The 22,007-nt window shown below is 39.8% G+C and overlaps 2 protein-coding genes across 21 annotated transcripts in view; one reads left to right on the top strand and one right to left on the bottom strand.

Moving 5' to 3' along the window:
• LRRC72 (leucine rich repeat containing 72) overlaps positions 1 to 13,209 on the bottom strand; it is a 163,231-nt gene extending 150,022 nt beyond the window's left edge. For 3 of the 4 annotated variants that reach the window (XM_074379566.1, XM_074379568.1, XM_074379567.1), the window contains exons 1-2: positions 12,160 to 12,565; positions 10,898 to 10,956 (exon numbers count right to left, since the gene is read on the bottom strand). In XM_074379566.1, the coding sequence (XP_074235667.1) occupies positions 10,898 to 10,956; positions 12,160 to 12,244 (144 nt within the window). In that variant the 5' untranslated portion in view covers positions 12,245 to 12,565. Of the gene's footprint in view, positions 1 to 10,897; positions 10,957 to 12,159; positions 12,566 to 12,950 lie in introns of those variants that run through there. The other variant, XM_003938668.4, reaches the window with a different exon arrangement.
• Positions 12,554 to 22,007, top strand: part of CRPPA (CDP-L-ribitol pyrophosphorylase A) — a 653,179-nt gene continuing 643,725 nt past the window's right edge. For all 17 annotated transcript variants that reach the window (XR_012512151.1, XR_012512148.1, XR_012512150.1 and 14 more), the window contains exon 1: positions 12,554 to 12,879. Coding sequence is in view for 10 of the 17 variants with exons in the window: in XM_074379565.1 (XP_074235666.1) it covers positions 12,623 to 12,879 (257 nt within the window). In the remaining 7 variants the exon portion in view is untranslated. The remainder of the gene's footprint in view (positions 12,880 to 22,007) is intronic.

Here is a 22,007-nt window from a genome sequence, read left to right as displayed (position 1 = left end):
TCACATCAACCCTAGCTTGGGATTTTATGATGGCAAAGAAGAGGGCTTTAGACAGTTATTGGTAACTTAAAAGTGAATAGCCTATAGAAATAAATGATTCCAAAGAGCAGATAGGGCCGTACAGATCACTCTGAATTTCTTCAACACCTTCCTTTCCTGGGAAGAAGGCCAAAGAATAACCTATTGACTCTTCCGCCCTCCTGTGGCCAGAAATCAATGGAGTCTGTATCTCTTGAGAAGATACTACTGTGATCTAAAGACAAGTGAATTATTAAAACAGGTGTTTGGTGCCTATTTTAGTGAGGGTTCTCTAGAGAAACAGCACCAATAACAAGATACATATATTTTTTTTTTTTTTTTTAGGCGGAGTTTCGCTCTTGTTACCCAGGCTGGAGTGCAATGGCGCGATCTCGGCTCACCGCAACCTCCGCCTCCTGGGTTCAGGCAATTCTCCTGCCTCAGCCTCCCGAGTAGCTGGGATTACAGGCACGCATCACCACGCCCAGCTAATTTTTGTATTTTTAGTAGAGACGGGGTTTCACCATGTTGACCAGGATGGTCTCGATCTGTCGACCTCGTGATCCGCCCGCCTCGGCCTCCCAAAGTGCTGGGATTACAAGCTTGAGCCACCGCACCCGGCCTAAGATACATATTTATATAAGGCATTAGCTCAGGTAATTATGGAGGCTGAAAAGGCCCAGGGTCTGTTGATTATAAACTAGAAACCCAGGAAAGCTGGTCATGCACTCTGAAGGTTGGATAGCCAGAGAGCCAATGCTGTAGACTCCAGTCTGTGACTGAAGGGCTGAGAATCAGGAGGACCTATGTTAGGAGAAGATTCATTTAAAACTTAAGCTGTCCAACAGAGAGACAATTCAACCTTCTTCCATTTTTTTGTTCTATTCAGGCCCTCCACGTGTCAGATGATGCCCACAATACTGGAGAGGACTATTTGCTTTACTCAGCTCACAAATTCAAATGTTAATCTCTTCTAGAAACACCCTCACAGAAAGACACCCGGAAATAATGCTTAATCAGCTATCTAAGCATCCCGTGCTAGGTCAGGTTGACACATAAAATTAACCATGTCAGTACCCGTAGAAGATTGTCTGCAAAGATGGCCAAGACAGCCATTAATAATTCCTTCATTTCCTGTAAATGTATGCATTCCTTTCATGGTGTGCAGCTTCTTTTCCTCCTCTTGAATTCTGTCTGGGCTTGTGACTTCCTTTGACCAATAGAATGAGACAGATTTGACGCTGTGCTACTATGGGGCATAAAATTTCAGAGGGCTGGCAGAATCTGTTTTTTTCCTTAGAAAGCAATCATTACATTAAGAAGATCAGTATATCCTGCTGCAGAAAAATATCATGTGGAAGAGAATTGAGGTGCCCAAGGCAACATCCAACACCAAAGACACAACCTATGAAGTAGTCCACTTGGATCCTCCTTTAGCTTCAGTTGAACTATCTCAGTCAAAGCCAAGCGAAAGAGAGATGAGCTGTCTCTGTCAGTGCTGCTTAAAATCTGGATCCTCCAGGCGCAGTGGTTCACACCTGCAATCCCAGCACTTTGAGAGGTCAAGGTGGGTGGATAACGAGGTCAGGAGTTCAGATCAGTCTGACCAATATGGTGAAACCCCATCTCTACTAAAAATACAAAAATTAGCTATGGTGGAATGCACTTGTAACCCCAGCTGTTGCAGTGAGCCCAGATCATGCCACTGCACTCCAGCTTGGGTGACAGAGCGAGACTCAGGATCAAAAAAAAAAAAAAGAAAAGAAAAAAAAAATCTGGATCCACAAAACTGTGAGCAATAAAATAGTATTATCTTAAGCTACTAAGTTTTGGAATGGTTTTTTATACAGCAATAGACAGTTGAAAAAAGTTAAAAAACATTACAGTTTTTATTCTCCATAGCTTAATCTGATTTATCAGTTACAGAGCACATTTACTGTTGATCATCCCTTTAAATGTAAAGAATGAGTTATTTTTAAGATGAGTCTTTCACTGGCTCATGTGTAAGGTATATTTTTTGACTTATTGCCATTATTCCCAGGCCTTAGAAATTTCCAGAGTTAGAATATCAAGCCTTTAGATGGTTGTCTTAGTACATTTCTGCTGTTATAACAGAGTAGCACAGGCTTGGTAATTTATAAAGAATAGAAGTTTATATGGCTCATGGTTCTGGAGGCTGGGAAGTCTGATAACATGTTAACAGCATCTGGTTGAGTGTTACTGCATGGCAGAAGGACAAAAGGTAGAAGTGAGCACATAGGACAGAAAAGGAATGGGGGTCAAATTTTATTATTTTATCAGGAGCCACTCCCATGATGATGGCATTAATCCATACAAGAGGGCAAAGCCTTCCTGACCTAATGACCTTTTAAAGGTCTAACTTTTTAATTCTGTTGCAATGGCAATTAAGTTTTCAACACATAATCATATATATATTTTATTGCACTTTAGGTGCAGAACACATAGGATTGTTGCACAGGTACATACATGTCAGTGTGGTTTGCTGCCTCCATCCCTTGTCACCTGTATCTGGCATTTCTCCCCATGTTATCCCTCCCCAACCTCCCTACCTTGTGCTGTCCCTCCCCTACTCCCCCTCAACAGATCCCAGTGTGTGATGCTCCCCTCCCTGTGTCCATGTGTTCAACACCCACCTATGAGTGAGAACATGAGGTGTTTGATTTTCTGTTCTTGTCAAGACATAAATTTTAAGGAACATATCCAAATCATAGCAATTATAGTTCTGATGTTTACTAAAATGGAGATGTCTGAAACAACTATAAGTATTTATTCTTGAGAATAAATGAAAAGATTAGATTTTTTTTGAGAGCCAAATTAAGCAGGTCCAGGAAGGCCTTAGTGTCATAACATGGGCAATATCAGATCTTAGCAGCATTGGCTGATGTGGATGGGAAGTAAGCCAAGGCCAGGCAATAGAGTATCCAAGGGAGAACGAGGTATCAGACGGCACAAGAATAACAATTAAAGCTAGTCAAGGGGCGACATCCTGTTCGTATGTGATTAATCCTTTCATAGCAGTTCTTCAGCTAATTAATCAGAAGAGAGCTCTCTGATGACTGAAGTCTAGTCAGTCAAACTGGGGTTGTGTTTTACCTCACGGTAAAGAGATGAGAAATTCCAAGAAAGGGCCAGTTATAGGACCTGGGTCAATGAGGTCGAGTTTGGGAAAAAGGTTGCAAGTGGTGGGTACACCCCATGAATAGTAAGGCAGTTCTCTAGGCAATGAGACAAATGCAAGATTCAGCCTATTCACCAAATGAAGCTGCCTGTCCTGGTCAGGACTAACAGGGATAAGTTCACAGATGAAAGACACAAGTGAATTCCTCTTCAACTGAGCGTATGATGAGATACCCAATTCAAGATGTAGTGAGGAAAAATAAAAAGACTATAGAAAGGCAAGAGGTCAGGAGAACCAAGACAAGCATAATGAAATTTGATAACTTGCCCAAGACCAGTGTTGGTTAGTTTCATGTATATTTTTGTTATTGTACTATAGCAGTTAATAACCCTATATTTTTATGAAGTTAAGAGAGAATAATTACTAAGGAAGATTTGACAAAGGGGGAGTTTCTGGTTTTCTCTTTAGTCACTTGTCAATGTCTTGAATTGTTTCAAGGATAAATGGTAGGAGAGGTGAAAAGACATTAAGAAGTTGGGGTGAGAAGAGTCTGTACAAACTTAAAAACAAAACAAATTTTTTCTTTTGTGAATAGTTTCAAGCACTCTAATATTTTCTGAAGAGTACATGTAAATTGTTCTTTATTGATTTATGTTTATATTCAACAGTAAGTTTAACATTCTTCCATTTATTCATTTATTCTTTCATTTATGTCTTAAGCCAATTAGTGGTAGCAGTGGTCACAAAAGAAAGTACTTAATTTCTATTTAACTTATTTCTATTCACGTACAGTGGAAACAACACAGTAACCTCATTTATTCTTCTTTGCAATCTGCTGCTAGTTGCTTCTACATGAAAATATTGTCCTTTTGTCACCACTAAGTACTTCTTGTCCAAAACAGTGTTGCTCATTGCTCTCCTAAGTAGATTATACAGCATATTCCCAAACTCTGTATGTTCTTTTCTTCTTCTTCTTTTTCTTGGGGGAGGAGGGAGGGTCTATCCCAGTGAGTGCTCCATGCTCGAGAGCAATGAAACACTCTTTTTGCAAAAATTAAAAGCTTGTTTATATCCTTATATCCTTTGGATATCACTGAAGAGACTAGATTATTATATGAAAAGATGTCCCAGTCTTCTCTCTCTCCCTTCTCTATGTTACCCCTTGTGCTTCTAGCCTACCATAGTCCCTTTCAATCTGTTTAAGATAAAGATGTGGTGACCCCATGGGTAAGGCACTATAAGGCAATGATGTATGAAATTCAGACTTTACTGGACAGCTCACTTTCTGTATTTACTCTGTGCTTGTCAAGGTAATGGTGGTGGTGGTTATGGTCACAATGCACAACATCTGAATTCTCTTTTTCTTAGCCCCCACATAAAAGATATCACTTTAAATTCCCTGGGACGATTTTTATCTTAAAGCCTATTTTTTTTCTTTTTCTTTAAATCTTCTTTTACCAATGAGTCAAGGTTAAAGTGCATATACATAGCTTTTGTCAATATCTTTCTTGGAGAAATGACAAATCTTCCTTTTCTAGCTGTTGTTCTTCTTTAATGATTCCATATGTTCCTCCCTTCCACAGATTAAAGCTGGCCACCAACATTTCTAGACTGGTGATTTGTTTCCTAAACAAAACTTTCCAAGATATTATCTCTGTCACATTGTCCCTTGTGCAAGGGGTCATTCCCCTCTTTTGGTTTCTGGAGTAATGTGATATCCTCAATTTAATTGCAAGCATTAGTTCCATGCTCAGAGCAGTTTCAGGCAACAATTTCTATTCTATTTAAGCTGTGGTCAAGGATACTGCCTTTGATGGTTTTCAGAGTTGATACTGTGTTTTTAAATGCCAGCTTTTACAAGGCAAAATGAATTCTCAGCGTGCGTGCGTGCGCACACACACACACACACACACACACACACACAAAATGACAGTTTGTAGAAATACCAGGGGATGATCTGGTTTTCTATTTCCCTTCCATCATTCTTTTCTGGTACTTAAATATTATTTCCTTGTGTTTACCTTCTTACAATTTAACAAGGAAATGAAACAGTTTAATAATTTTCTTATGCAATTTTTAAATAAATTTCTTATGCAATTTTTATATAGTATTTTTATACATTACATGCATTTTTCCTTGGACACTGACATTAAATGTATTGAACCTAAAATGAGTTGGGGTATAATTCTTTTAAATTCAGTGCTTATTTCAGTTTGGCTTACACCTGCATTGGAATCATCTATGGAGATGTATTAAAAATCAGAATTCTGGGCCTACTGTAGAGGTATTAAATCAAAATTTCTGTCAGTAGGTGACAGGAATATATTTTCTAAGATTATTACATAATATATACTATGTAAATTATTTTGTAAAAAATATATAAAAATACTACCTCGAAACCACTGCTCCCAGGTGCTTCTTATGAAAAGTTAAACTTTAATATGATTAATTCAGTTCTAAGGTTAAATATTCACCATTGCTTCCCATTTTAGTGATTCAGGAAAAGTGGAGTGGATGATAGATACAACTGACAATAACTTTGCAAGAAATACTACGAAAATAAAAGATAATGATGTCATGTGGTGTTGTTTAGTCTGCATTATCTACAGAAAGACTTCAATTCTGAGTGCCACCTTTCTTATGTATAAAAATGAGTTAAATGTCAGAAGTTAATAGACTGTACCATTCACATAAGATACACAATGGCAAAACAGAAATTAGAATTCACAGGCTGCCAGAAATGATTGGGCTGGCCCATGGTAGAATATTAATTTATTTCTTCTGGCTCTGATTTCAACGGAGGTAAAGGATGAACCATTAAGCTGTTCATTAGCACTTATGAGAAACACCCAACTAATTTCTAAAAGTAGCTAGAGGGGAGGGGAATGACTGGCAGTGCTAATTATATTTGAGATAATCCTAAAAAAATTAACCCACTGGGACCTAAGATTTTCTAATAAAGGAAATCTCCAAGACAAGTATTCCAGAGAAGTGTACTAACATGCAAAGACAAACAAATATACAAAAAAGCAAGTTTTACATATTTCAGATATAAAGATGAGAGCCACTTCCATTTAATGTGCACGTCTGTGCATATTAAAAAGTAGACAATGGCAGGAACTAATAAGTGATCATAGCAGTGCTGTAGGATCCAAGGTTAATACAAAAAAGTCAATCATTTCCTATATACCAGTAATGAACAAGTGGAATTTGAAATTAAAAACATAATATTATTTACATTAACTCCACCCAAAATGAAATCCTGAGGTATAAATTTAAGAAAATATGTACAGGATACATATGAGAAAAAGTACAAAATTGATTAAAGACATGACAAAAAAACTAAGTAAAGATGTTCCATGTTTGTGGGTAGGAAGACTCAATATTGCCAATCTGTCAGTTCTTCTGAAATTGACGTATAAATTCAATGCAATCCCAATCAAAATAGCAAGTTATTTTGTGGATAAGTGATAAACTGCTTTTAAAGTTTATGTGGAGAAGCAAAAGTCCCAGAATAGCCAACATGACACTGAAGAACAAAGTTGGAAGACAAACACTACTGGACTTCAAGACATATAAAAAGCTACAGTGATCAGGACAGTGTGGTATTGATGAAAGGATGTAGAAATGAATCAATGGAACATTATAAAGAAACTACAATTAGACCCAAATAATACCGTTAACTGATTTTTGACAAAGGAACAAAGGCAATACAATAAAGCGAAGATAGTCTTTTCAACAAATGTTGCTACAACAACTGCATATCTACATGCAAAAAAAAAAAAAAAAAGAATCCAGACAAAACTTATACCCTTCATAAAATTAACTCAAAATTAACTCGAAACTCACTGGCCTAAATGAATCACAGACCTAAAAAATCTCCACAAAACTATAAAACTCCTAAGAGATAGCATAGGAGAAAATCTAGGTGATGATTTTTTAAAAGTGCCACCAAAGGCACGATCCATGAAAAACAATTAATAAGCTGGACTTCATTAACATTAAAAATTTCTGCTCTGCAAAAGACACTTGTTGAGACTAAAAAGACAAGCCACAGACTGGGAGAAAATATTTGCCAAATAAATATTAGATAAAAAATGGTTCTCCAAAATACGCGAAGAATTCTCAAAATGGAACAATGAAAACACAAATGACCCAACTAAAAAGTGGGATGACGACTCTGACATCTCACCAAATATAATACACATGGCAAATACTCATATATGAACAATGCTTAACATCATGTGTCATCAAATAAATACAAATTAAATCAACACTGAGATACCACTGTACACCTATTAGAATGGCCAGATCCAGAACACTGACACACCAAATGCTGGTGAGGATGTGAAGCAGCAGATACTCTCATTCATTGTTGGTGGGAATGCAAAATGGTATCGTTACTTTGGCAGAAAGTTTGGCTGTTTCTTACAAAACGAAGCATACTTTTCCTCAAAAAATTCAGTAATCTTTTTCCTTGACATTTACCCAAAGGAATTGGAAATTTTAGTCCACATAAAAACCTGCACAGAGGAACAGAAAACCAAACACCGCATATTTTCACTTGTAAGTGGGAGCTGAATAATGAGAAAACATGGACACAGGGAGGGGAACCACATGGGGACCTGTAGGGAGATAGAGAGTGGGGAGGGAGAGCCTTAGGAAAAATAGCTAATGCTTGCTAGGCTTAATACCTCAGTGAAGGGTTGATAGGTACAGCAAACCACTGTGGAACACGTTTACCTTGGTAACAAATCTGCTCATCCTACACACGTACCCCAGAACTTAAAAACTGAAACAAAACAAAACCTGCACAGAGATGTTTACTACAGGTTAATCATAATTGCCAGAACTTAGAAGGAATTAAAATATCTTTAGATAGGTATGTTACCGGAGTAGTGATGAAAGTTCAGTTGGATTGCTTGTTTCCCACACCAGGGGTTGAACACAGGCCACCTGGATGAAAACCAGAAGTCCTAACCGCTAGTCTACCACGGAAGCAAAAGCTAGGCTGGTAGGTTCTTGGCCTTCCTAACCCCAAGAATGGGGAAAGGAGCGCTAAAGGCCGGGTGAACTTACTGTTGAAATTAAATTTGTGGACCCAAAGAGTAGTCAAAGTGGAGTTTATTAGGCAGAGTGAAAGAACAGCTCCCACGCTTTCGTGGGAGGGGACGCGGAAAGGAATCCATTCAGGCAGGGGTGGCTGGAGTTTTAACTCCTCAAGTTATTCCCTCCTCTTTCATGTTCTCATCCAATTCTTTCAAACCTCCTCTGGATTGATTGATCTTTGATACTATTACTGGATTGGCTACTTGTTTTATAACGCTGAGTCACAGAGCCCCCTCCTCCTAAGAGCCTACCTCGGCTGTGGGCTGGAAACAAAGAGCTCTACCTGGCCCGCAGGCGGGAAACTGAACAAAGAGCCCTAGCCGTCTGAAGCTGGAAAACTGGAGAGCCCAGCAAGTTCCTCTAAAACAGTCCCACAGGTGAATAGATAAATATATCATGGTACATACAGAAAAAAACCAAAAAACAAAAAACAAAAAAAAATGCAGTGCTAAAGAGAAACAAGCTGTTGAGCCATGAAAAGACATGGAGAAAACTTAAATGCATATTACCAAGTGAAAGAAGCCAATCCGAAAAGAATATTGTATGGTTCCAACTATATGACGTTGAGGAAAAGACAAAAGCATGGAGACACTAAAAAGGTAAGTGGGTGCCAGAGGTTGGGCAGGGATGAGGGGAGGGGAAGGCATGAATATGAATAGGCAGAGCATGGAGGATTTTAAGGCAGTGAAATTACTCTGCATGATACTGTAATGGTGGATACACATCACTGTAAATTTATTAACCCCCCAGAATGAATGTACAACACCAAGTGTGAACCCTAATGTAAACTATCAACTGTGGGTTATAATGATATGTCACTGTAGGTTCATCAGTTGTAACCAATGTACCACTCTGGTGAGATTTTAACAGTGTGGGGCAGGGAGCATATGGGAAATTTCTGTACCTTTCTCTCAATTTTGCTGTGAACCTAAAACTAATCTTAAAAACAGTCTACTTTAAAAAAATTAAAGGCATGACAAAGGCAGGTTATGAAATTGTGGTATATATTACAAAGTTATGCTTTAAACATTTATAATACATTTTCAAATTGGCAAGACAAAGGATTTATTTTAAAAAGTCGTAATAGTCCAAATGAGCATATTTGTCAGTGTGAAGCCTATATTAGTTTCCTTTTGCTGCTATAACAAATTACCACAGTTAGCAGCTTAAAACAACTCAAGTAGATTATCTTAAGTTCTAGATGTTAGAAATCTGAAAATGGGATGGCAGAGCTATATTCTCCTGTAAGCTCTAAGAGAAAAGCCTGCTTCTTTGCCCTTTCCAGCTTCTCAAGGTTGCCTACATTTCTAACCCTGTCTGCTCTCCATCCTCATGCCTCCTTCTCTGACTCTGAACTCTCTCTTATAAGGATGCCAGAGATTATATAGGGCCCACCGGGATAATCCAGGGTGCTCTCCTCCATCTCGAGATCTTTAACTTAATCACATCTGCAATGTCTCTGTAGCAGTGTAAGGTAACATATTCATAGGTTCTGGAGATAAGAACATGGGCATCTTTGGAGAACCATTATTTTGTCTATCATCGTGGAAACTCAAAACAAAAACCCCTCCAAGAACTTCTCACTGCATGCTCTCCCTCATAATTCAGTTGGGATTTATTTTTTCTAAACTCTTCAAGTGATACTTCAGAATGGTTATTACCAATGGTTACCAGAGGATTTCACTTTTCAGGGTACGTACTTTCACATGCCTGACGCAGAGAAGATATTATCATGATATGGCCGCTGTAACTCAGTATTAAGTAACAAGAAAGTTACATCTGTTACCCAAAGTACACATAACATGGAACTAATTATTTATATTTATATAAAAAGGAGACAGAAAAATGTTGCTTCATACTTAATATACTATAGTCTGCCCTTTTTCACTGCAAGTTGATCTGCTAGACATTATGTCTACTAAACATATATACAGTATGTTAGATCTAAGGATCTAAGGAGTCATGTAAGATCTAAATTGATATACTTTAAGAACAAAACTAAATAAGATTCTAGTTAAAATTTGCCAATGTTTAATTATATAAAATTATTCTATAGCAATTAGTGTAACAAGACCTTTATTACTATAGTTTGCTTAAGATTAAGCAAAGGAAGAAGAGCTTTGTAACAACTCCAGCTTTAGATTAAACAGGTTTAAAGATCAACACTAACAGAAATACTAATATGAAGTACTTTCCTGCTCTCATAGACTCATTCATTCATCTACCCAGTTAGTCAACAGATATTTACTAAATGTCTGATACAGGTGTGGTAGTGGTGCTACGAACTCAAGTATTGTGCCAAACTTGTTTAATATAGTTGCTGCCTGGGCATTCATTTTTAGGCCTGATATGCACTGTTTGAAACTCAGTTGTATGCCATCACCTGCAGCCTACTTAAAACTTCCCCTCCCTGTGATACAGAACACTTGTTCTTCATTCCACGACCAAAGCCCCAACACATCCCACAGCTGCTAACCATGATAAAACCCAATGGTCAACACCAGAGTCAAGTTCCCCCTTTGCTGGTGTTTTCTTTAAACTAGTCAACCCACAACCCACTCCGGAAAGCCTAAGGGATAAAGGCTTTAGACCTTAACTTAGCCCCCACCAGTCCTCTCTCTTCCTTCCCACCTGTTGGTTGGGTGTCCCGTTATCTCCAGACTTCCCATCAGGCTTATTCTCTGGCGAATCTGTAAGTAATAAAATGTGCCTGTTATTTCACATGTTTTGTGTGTTGCCTCCTTTGGCATCTCATCTGCACACCAGAACCCAGGTTTCCTCTTTGGGTCAGGGTTATCCTGAAGAATGGCTGTTTTGGCTTAAGCCGCTCTCAAAGAGAGAGACCTCAAGATCAAATTAGAAAGAACAGCAATAAAAATGACCAGGAAGTATATTATGGCACCCAGTTTTCAGCTAAGAGTTAACACAGGACCTAAATGCTAATTATAATAAAAGTAACAAAAGTGAAAGAATGCCTTCAATAAGACTAAAGAAAAAGAAAAAGCAGAAAACATCATTTTTTATGTGCTCTCAACTGAGAAAATGGGTAAAAATAAATGTGTAAAAATTGTAATAAATCCTATAACTGGATATTTCCAGTGTTTAAAAGGTTTTTATGAGTCATAAACCACTGCATTAAGACTATGAATTACTGATTATACACTTTAATGTTTATTAATCTATTTAATCAGCAATTCACTCAATAAATATTAAGTTCCTGTTACGTTCCATGAGCTGGGTACACACAACCCAAGCCAAAAAAAAGAGTTGCAACTTTCATGAAGTTTACATTCCAGGGACCTAATGCAATAGTGCTCTCCTACTCCAAATTCTTCACTATACTTTAATGGTAAACCTCACCGGCAACAACAGTAGGAAGTAAGGTGAGATATGCTTTAGGCCTGAAATTATTCAACCTCGGCCTACTTCTGTATGAGGACCTTGGGGCTGCTCTGCTGTTAGTTTTGCAATCTTACATAAATTAACCATTTTAACTTGGTTCTCCCTTTGTAAAAAGGGAATTGGCAATAGTTGAGTTCTCCTGGGGACTAAATGACATCAGGTGTATAAATTGTTCAGCAATTAGCATTGCTTTGACCCTGTGGTTCCAAAACGTGCACGGTCATCAGAATCACATGAGGATCTTTGAAAACATTCCAAAGCCCAGGCCACACCAGACCAATTAAATCCCAGTCTCTGAGGGTGAAATGCAGACGCCAGGACATGCTCCCCAAGTGGTTCCAACGTGCAGACAAGTTTGAGAGCCACCACAGTTTGGGTTATTGATGTGCCACACTAACATTTGCTAATCCATCTGTCTTTACCCGGGGCGGAACCAGGAAGTCTCCAAAACTTAACGAAATTCAGATAATCGAGGTGCATACGCACCCTACCTCCCATCCTGTGAATCCCAATTTCTTCCAAAATTTTAAAGCCAGGAGGGACGGGATGGAGGCCTGAGCTCTCCTGCAAACTCATTCAAGGCCCTTAAGTATCTGCGATCTTTAGATCTGTAGGGCGCGCTGACAGTTCCACCTGCGGCGACAGCTGGGCCTGCCCGGGGGAAGCGCAGGGCGGGCAGGTCGGCCCTCCCGGAGGCGCGGGGTCCGGGTGCGGAGGCCGCAGCTGCGCGGCGAGGGCAGAGCGGCCGCCTCGGACGCTGCCGCGGCTGTCGGAAACGTCCCCTGCGGGGTGGCAACACCCGGGCCGCGGCGGCTCAGGGGGGCGCCTTCGTCTTCCGCGCTCTGCGACTCTCCCGGTGGTCTGCTCTTCACCCCGCGACCCCGGCCGAGGGTGGGAGCAGCGTGGGGTCGCATCGGCCCGGGGCTAGTGTGGCCCGCCGCTCCGCCCGCAGCCATGGAGCCCGGGCCGCCGGGCAGCTCCAGGCCCACGGAGCCGGGTCCTTGCCTGAGCGCTCAGCGAGGCGCGGACCAAGCGGCTTCCGCCTCCCTGCAGCGCGCGGCTCGGGCCCAGCCCGGGCGCCAGCCGCTCGCCGTGGCTGCGGTGCTGCCGGCCGGGGGGTGCGGGGAGAGGATGGGCGTCCCCACCCCGAAGCAATTCTGCCCCATCCTGGGGAGGCCGCTCATCAGCTACACCCTGCAGGCCCTGGAGAGGTAAGTGGCGCCGGGCGCGCCCCGCTGTTCCCTGGGGCCGGGCCTCCCGCTCCCCGCCCTGGCGTCTTCACCTCAGGGACTGCCGGGCCGCGCTCAGTGATTCAAGCTTGAGCTCTGTTCCCTCCGTCATTTCAGAGATGGGACGCTCTGGCCTTTAACAGGCAAAGCTGCGGCTGCCTCACCGAGCCCTTGACGCGCCCAGGCAGATGAGGTGGTGGGGAAGGCCCGGCGTGTGGCACGGGGTGAGAGACTGCGTGGGCTGGGAATGAGCGACTTGGAGTTCGAACTCGGGCCTGAGGGTCTCGCTGTCCGGGACGCTGCATCCGCGCATGCGTGGATTGAGTAGCACGGGCACGCTTGTTTGCAGGGTGTGTTTTCGTTGTGTGTGTGTGTTTTTTTAGTTTACTGAGCACCTTCCATGAGACCGACTGCGCTGATTACTAGGTGCTGCAGGAGGGGAGAGGAGCAGAACTTAATAACCTTTCAAGGGAGGCTAGGGATTTAAGCCTGAATTCGAGATATACCTCCTTTATTTTAGAAGAGGCACTGAAGTTAACTAGTTGGGGAAATGAAGGAAACAGAGGAAATGGGAAAAGGAGGACTAGGGGGAAAGCAGTGAGGAGCTGAGGAAGTGAAATGGAGGCGTACGTGATAATATTTATCTTACTTTGTTTTTAGCACTGAGGAATGAGGTGGAGGCTGGGGTGGGAAGCAGCGGCATTACAGATATTCACATAATTTTGCTAAGGTGTTTGAACTTCTCCGAAGCCAGTGGGGCGTTGTAGTTTGTGAAGCCTCGAATTGAAGCGAACCGTTTTTATTTTAAGATGGATGTCATCCTTCAGCATACACAGCCTGTGCAGGAGGTTTTGAAAACCGAGCTACCGAGATTCTAGTCCAAGGGAAGTGGCACGTTCTCCAGAGAGGAGCCCCTCGCAAACCCTCACATATGCTCAAAAGCCAAAATGCTCAAGTTGTTTTTTAACTGCCCCACAGGGTCACCTTGCTCCTTCCTAGACAGAGTCGATTTATCAAGACAGGGGAATTGCAATGGAGAAAGAGTAATTCACGCAGAATTTGCTGTGCGGGACACTGGAGTTTTATTATTAGTCACATCGGTCTCTATTATTACTTAAAAAATTAGTCAAATCGAGCATTTCGGGATCGGAGTTTTTAAAGATAATTTGGCGGGTAGGGGATTGGAAAGTGGGGAGTGCTAATTGTCCAAGTTGGAGATGGAATCAGGCGGGGTCTAAGTGAGGTTTTCTTGCTGTCTTCTGTTCCTGGGTGAGATGGCAGAACTGAATGAGACAGATTACCAGTCTGGCTGGTGTCACCTGATGCATGGAAAGAAGGGTCTGTAAAATATCTCAAGCACTGACCTTAGGTTTTACAATAGTGATGTTATCCCCAGGAGCAATTTGGAGAGTTTCGGACTCTTGGAGCCAGAGGCTGCATGACTTCTAAACCGTAATTTCTAATCTTGTAGCGAATTTCTTAGTCTTACCAAGGCAGAGCAGTCCCCAGGCAAGAAGGGGGTTTTTTCAGGAAAGAATTATCATCACTTTTGTTTCAGAGTCAAACCATAAACTAAATTCCTTCCCAAGGTTAGTTAGGCCTACACCAAGGAATGAACAAGAACAGCTTAATGGGTAGAAGCAAGATGGAGTCGGTTAGGTCTGACCTTTCACGGTCTTAATTTCCTCAGTTATAATTTTCACAAAGGCAGATTAAGGGTCTCATATTATTTTACTTTCTGAATATTGGCATTTGGAAAATGGAAGTGTAAAATTCCATAATCACCGATGATTTGTGTAATCAGCCCAATGATTACATCTGAAACGCGAAATTTGAAATTCTAGTTGCTAACTTCATTCCATTTTTCTGGGCGGTGGAAGGAGGGGTCCCTGAAACCATTTCACGAACCACTTACCTAAAATATTGTGCCATGAACATTGTCACAACATAGCTCATATATGCAGGCATTTCTATGGGACACAATGGCCATCAGGATCTTTATCTGCTTGGTAATTAGCTATAGGGGATTATAGTCATTTCTACACTAGACTTTTGTCCCATGGAGAAAACTTTTGCATTACATTGAATTTTTTGCATTTTCTAAGGCAGCCTAAGATAGGTGGACACTAAGCATCTTACTGATAGGGTTTGGCAATCCCCATAATCCTGTGTGTCAAGGGGGCCATCAGGTGGAGGTAATTGAATCATGGGCCATGGAGACATCAGGGTGGCGGTAACTGAATCATAGAGCAGAGATCAGGTGTGGGTACTTGAATCATGGGAGTGGTTTGCCCAATGCTGTTCTCTTGGTAGTGAGGTCTCCCAGATGTGGCACTCTTAAAGTTTTTGGTAGTTCCTTCTGTGTTCATTCTCTTTCCTGCTACCTTCTGAAGAATGTACCTTGCTTTTCCTTCACTTTACACCATGATTGTGAGTTTCCTGAGGCCTCCTCAGCCATGCTGAACTATGAATAAATTAAATATTTTTCATTTATAAATTACTCAATCTTGGGCAGTTCTTTATAGCAGTATGAAAACGGACTAATACACCCACTTTTAAGGCAAAAGAATGTTTGGAAAGGCCTTGTTAATGGAAAAGAAACTGTCTTCCACTTTTACTTAGATAACAGCAGTCATAAAATCCTAATAGTGATAGTAATTCATCACAATTTCCATTCTGAAATACTTCATGGCTCATTTTTATCACTATTATGTCTGAAGAACTTACAAAACATGATTATACATTGGGTATATCCTAGTAAGTCCTTGGAAAGCTTGCTTTATAGCAGTGTCTGGGTGGCCATTTGCCAAGGGAACGCCCTTATCTCCTTCTGTAAAAGATCAACCCTACAGACTATTGATTGTTTTCTTAGGGTATGGTGCCAAAAGTCCTCAGTCACTTCATTAAAAAAGATAATTTATACAAATTCAAATAAGGAAAGGGACATAGAAGTATAAAATGTCTTATAAGACTACTTTTTTTTGCCCTGTTGAGAAATGATGCATGCTTTTTACGTATTAAAGAAACTACAATTCTCATTGTCCCAAATAAGAAAATTAATTGGGTGTCAACACTGTCAGTCATTTAGGTAATTCTGAGAGAATGTAATTTCTTGTTTTTCAAGAGCTGTATGTGATGCTCTAAAATTTTTTTTCATCAAATTCTATTTTAGATTCAGAGGGTATGTGTATAGCTTTATTACTTGGGTATATCTTGTGATGCTAAGGTTTACGGTATGATTGATCCCATCACCCAGGTAATCAGTGTAATACTGAGTAGTTTTTCAAGCTTTGCCTTCTATATAATAATCCCCAATGTCGTTGACCTCTTTATGTTCATGAGTACCCATTGTTTAGATCCATCTTGTGAGAACATGTATTTGATTTTCTGTTCCTCTGTTAATTTGCTTAGAATAACAGCTTCCAGGTTGCTGCAAAGAACTTGATTTTCTTCTTTTTATGGCTACATAGTGTTCCATAGTGTATATGTTCTACATTTTCTTTATCCAATTCATCATTGATGGGTTCCTAGGTTATTCCATGTGCTTGCTGTTGTAAATAGTGCTGTGATGAACATGGTGCATGTATCTTTTTGGTAGAAGCATTTTTCTTTTGAATATATACCCATTAATGAGATTGTTGGGTTGAATGGTAGTTCTAAGTTCTTTGAGAGAGCTCCAAACTTCTTTCCACAGTGGCTGAACTAATTGACATTATCACCAGCAACTGTGTAAGTGTTCCCCTTTTCTCTGCAGCCTTGCTAGCATCTTTTTTTTTTTTTTTTAAACTTCATAATAGCTATCCTGACTGGTGTGAGGTGGTATCTCATTGTGGTTTTGATTTGCATTTCTGACTGGTGATGTGGAGAATTTTTTTGTTTGTTGGATACTTCTGTATTGTCTTTTCAGAAGTGTGTGTTCCTGTCATTTTGCGTTTTTAATGTGGTTATTTGTTTTTTGCTCGTTCAGTTGTTTAAAGTTCCTTGTAGATTCTGGATATTAGTTTTTGCATTATCCAGCAAAGGCCTATCTGTTTACTCTGATAGCTTTTTTTTTTTTTTTTCCTGTGCTGTGGATAAGCTCTTTCATTTTTTTGGAGATAGGGTCTTACTTTGCCACCCAGGCTAGAGTACAGTGGGGGGATTTCAGCTCACTGTAGCCTTAACCTCCTTGGCTCAAGTGATCCTCCCGCCTCAGGCCCTCAAGTAGCTGGGACTGCAGGCAGGTGCCACCATGCCCAGATAATTTTTTTCTATTTTTTGTAGGAATGGGGGTTAGCCCTGTTGGCCAGGCTGGTTAGGCTCTTCTTGAGCTGCTGAGCCCAGGTGATCCACCTATCTTGGCCTCCCAAAGTGCTGGGATTGCAAGTGTGAGCCACTACATCTGGCTGCAGTGCAAAAGCTGTTTAGTTTAATTCGCTCTCAGTTGTCAATTTTTGTTTTTGTTGCAGTTGGTTTTGAAGACTTGGTCACAAATTCTGTCCCAATACTGATGCCTAGAATGGTGTTTTCTAGGTATTCTTCTAGGATTCTTACAGTTTGAGGTCTTCCATTTAAATCTTTAATCTATCTCAAGTTAATTTTTGTGTATGGTGAAAGGTGGGGGTCCAGTTTTATTCCTCTGGATATAGATAGCCAGCTATCCCACCAACATTTATGGAATAGGGAGTCCTGTTTCCATTGCTTATTTTAGTTGACTTTATTTTCGGGTTCTCTGTTCTGTCGGTCTGTGTCTATTGTGTACCAGTACTGTGCTGTTTGGGTTACTGTAGCCTTATAGTACAGTTTGAAATTGATACCCTGAATTTGACTTCAAAATTCATTTTATATGCCCCACATAAGTAAGGATTTTCCTTGCCCAAACTTCTGCTATCTCACTGATAGAGGGCTGAGAAGTTGAGATTTTTTTTTTCTTTCTCACCTAAGAAATTCAAACTACTATTGAAAATAATCTTATGGGTTGCTTGGTCTTTTGGAATTTTAAACCAAAATTTAATTGGGGACTACAAAAGAGAAGGGAGACGCTTGAAACTTTGGCCCCAAATTCCTAAATTGGGATAGGGAAATATAAAGCAACATGACTAGTCTCACCTCTAGTTAAAGGCTGCTACTTACACATATTTTTGTTTCTACTATTTCCTTGACCCACCTAAAGGAGCTAAAAATGTATAGCTACAGAAGGGAGAATGAATGAGAGGAAGTGCAGCAGATAAGAAGTACTCATAAACTCAGGAGATGGGCCAGTGGTAACCTAATGAAAGCTGAAACAAGCTGTCAGGTAGACCTGAAGCTCCACCTGACCTTCTTAGGAAGTCAGATGATTAAAGTTATAGGACCTTGGAAAAGTGTAGACATCAGAGTCACAGGGTACCCCTGAAGGTGGGATAGAACACTGAAAACAGGACACCTGATTGAATCCTTCAAGAGAACGAGTAAAACACTCAGATCTTTGACAGGTACTGAGGCTTATTCTATGGCTGAGAATCAGCACAGCTAATGACTTGAGTTAGGTGCTCTATGGCCTTGGGGGAATTAAGAGACACTACGTTTTGTTACAGTGAGATCCTTAGGGCCTAAGGTAGACAAGTGAAGGAAGTTTCTGCTTTTCAGACATGCCATACATTAAAAAAAGCTGTTCTTCTAAAATCAAGTAGTTGGAGGAGACATTGAAAGAAAATCAATTTTGTGAATTCACTGGAACTTCAGATTCCTTTTTCATTTTCTTTTTGACAAAATTGGAAAAGAGTTTCTAGTTTAGCCAAGTCCTACTTTGCACCATTGAAATAGCTTGGAAAACTAATTATCAGATTAAATGATATTCAAAAGTACCTCTGAATCCTCCAGTATCTGAAGCGTGTTGGTTAAAGACTCCAAGAAAATGGAGATTTACAGTTAAGTATTTAAGATATCAAGATTATGTTGTTTGTGGATATAATTTGTATACTATGATTAAGAATCATGGATATGCATATACATATGTATTAATAAATATGAATGTGTGTATAGGTTAATATACTTCATTCTTTAAGATTATACAGCTGGTAGTCCAGATGTGTGCATATGGATATAACTAGGAAGGCTCACACATAACAACTCATTTTTATGTTATGTTGGGAACTAGACCCTTTCAGAAGCTGATTAAAAATGTTTCTAGGATTTCAAAAGTTGTTTTGGCTTTTTAACTGAATTGAAATATAATTATTAAACCCCAAGTTATAAAGTAAAGGGAATCTTACTTTTCACCTTTTACTAACAAGGAACGGAGATCAGGGGTAATAATCCCTTAGATAACTATCACTTTGTGACCTGAGATTCTGTAAGGAAATGTTGCTCCAAGGAATCATGACGATGGTGTTATTGGCAAGGGCATAAAGCTCTGACAAACAGTAACATTCACTCATAATTGACCAATTCATGTATCTAGATTTTACTGCTTTTTAAAAAAAATTCCCTGTATCTGATGTAGGAGGCAAAAATTCCTGCCAGTAATCTGATTTCTGATTTAAATATATAAGGAAAGTGTCATAAAGTGTGTGGGGGGCTGAGGGGGTAGTCAACCTGGAGTAGCTGAAAAACAGACTAAGATAACTACAACAAAAGCAAAGAGGAGAGGCAGTCTTCAGCCATGCTTATTCCGACTTGGTGATGGGTTGGGTAGGAGTGGGAATTCTTGACAGTGGATTTGAACAAGATCTGGTAGGGCTTTCCTCATAGTTAATGAGGTTTTTGAGCTCTCTTAGGTGGAGGACAATGCTTAAGATAAGTTTTTCCTTTAGGTAGTTTCATGCTTGTCATGTTTGTTATAACTCTGCTTCCCCTATAAATCTTCTACAGGAAAATGTGCTGTTCCACTGATGAAAAAGTATTCTAGACCTTGTGATAGTTGTGTGTATCATTATATGTTAATCTTTTGCCACTTTGATTTATGTTTCATAATCTTACCAGTTTGGCTGGAGAGAATTAGTCTCTTTGAGTCTGACAACTCCAGGTAAATTTGGGATGAAAAATCGGTTTTGTAGATCTGCATGTGTTGATGTTATGGAAACTTAATCTGCAGATTGAGATAGGGCTTGGAAATCAATGAAAGTCTGTTTCATTATTAAGACTCCATAGTTTGTGTTTCAGTATATTAGCTTAGTTTTTAAACTTTTGCCCATTGTTTTCTTGTGTACTTTTACGTATTCTGTCCTATATTTCTCAAAACTACAGCAAATACTGTTGAACAAGGTACACAAGTAAAGATACAGACGTTAGTCCAGATGAATGATGTTGATCACTTGAATTTGGCTGAGATAATAGGAATGGACAGAAGAAATATTTAGGAGCCAGTGTTGATAGCTCTTAGTGATTAACTGTATTAGAGATTCATTATGAGAAAGGAATGCTTTTAGTTGAGTGGTTAGATGAATTTGACTTAAAATTTTGTGTCAAGGCTTCCTTAATGAAAGGGTCAAGTCTGAGTCATGGGATTTGTATTTTGTATGGATCAGATGATTACCGATCAGTGTTGCATTTCCAAAAGACCCCATGGAATGCCTTCAAAATAAGTGCTAAGACTAAGGCAGGTAGGCTAAGGCCTGACAACTGGCAGCCTTCATGGGCCATAGTAGGAAGGCTTGACATTGCAAAGGTAATCCAAGAGCCAGCCTCCTCATGCCGATTCAGTATTTTGCTACTAAAACGTCAGGGTCAGTATGGAGAAACAGAAGTCTATGAATTGGGTCCATAGTACAATCCAGTGGCCAAGTTTCCGTCAAGGCTGTCACGGCAATGAGCAGCAGCTGCCACTGTCCCTTTGCAGCCAAACTTCTGCAGACTGGATGAGAGTGCTTCAGGGCCTGATCTTTCCCATCTGTTTCATAAAACATTTGTTAAAATGTTCTGTTCCCAGCTGATCAGTTAAAACTGTCTGGGCCAAGTTTTCCAGTAAGCAGTATTTGTTATTCTAGGAAAAAATAACTTTTGAGATACTATATTTCTTCTGCAACGTCTGTAGGTGTAATAGAGCTTAGGGCTAGGTTCCTATTTGCCTATGGAATGTGCTAGAAAGGAAATATTCAGGAGAACTTGACGGAATTAGGCTGCTGGGGGTTTGGTGTGGACTTGTCCTCAGTTAAGAGGTAAACTAGATCCCTTTATTCAGCAAATATTTGATCTGTAGGCACTATGTAAGGTACTTAAGGTGTTTTTCAGTCCTATGATTTTACATTATTAAATTTTAATGCTGTAAAAGACTTTGAATTCTATAACTAGAAAAGAATGTGAATAAATCCTTTGAAATACAAACAGTACTTATAAAGACTTGCAAGTACTGGGTGTATGCTTGGTTGCTGACCAAAATAGCTTTATAAGCCTGTTATCTCTGAAGAGAGGTCTAAAACAGTGTTTTCCAAAATTCTTTTGTGAGCTGTTAAAAGAATGACATTTTTGCCTCATGGCTCAGTGACAAACACATAATTACTTATTACACACTTAAACATATTTGAAAGAAAATTCATAAAAAGAACTTATCTCTGCATTATGCATTTTCATTCTACTGTTATATTAATTTTCATCATATTTACACAATAGTGTTGGTCTAAAACTTAGTATAAACTTGTTTTATGACACTGTAGTGGATCCTGAAACCGGCAGTTTGAGAAATACTGGTTTAAAACGACATTTTCTGTTTAGAGTCTCACAGAATTGTTGGAAATAGTGTAAGTGTCTGTAATTATTTACATCTACTTTCGCTGTTTTCTGTCTGATGGAACAGAGTTTTGGTTATTTTAAGGCAGTCTTGTAAAATTGGGAATTAATTGGGAACAGATACTGGAGTGACTACTTTATGTCAAGTGATATCCTGTCTTCCTTTTAATTCTTCTACATCGCATTCTAACATTTAAGTCAATGTAAAGTCATTAAAAAGTAGCAACCTGATTTCTTTAAAAGTTTAACCAATTTTGCTGGTAGAATATACTATGAAAAGTAACAGTAACAGGTGAATAGTTTAGAGGACAAGTTGTAATGTCTTCCCTTAAGAATCGTACCGATTGCCGGGCGCGGTGGCTCAAGCCTGTAATCCCAGCACTTTGGGAGGCCAAGGCGGGTGGATCACGAGGTCGAGAGATCGA

The sequence above is a fragment of the Saimiri boliviensis genome, chromosome 10, assembly GCF_048565385.1.
Source record: "Saimiri boliviensis isolate mSaiBol1 chromosome 10, mSaiBol1.pri, whole genome shotgun sequence".
In the NCBI taxonomy this organism is placed as follows: Eukaryota; Metazoa; Chordata; class Mammalia; order Primates; family Cebidae; genus Saimiri; species Saimiri boliviensis.
The sequence above is the reverse complement of the archived record's forward strand: the minus strand, read 5'-3'. Positions and strand labels throughout refer to the sequence as shown.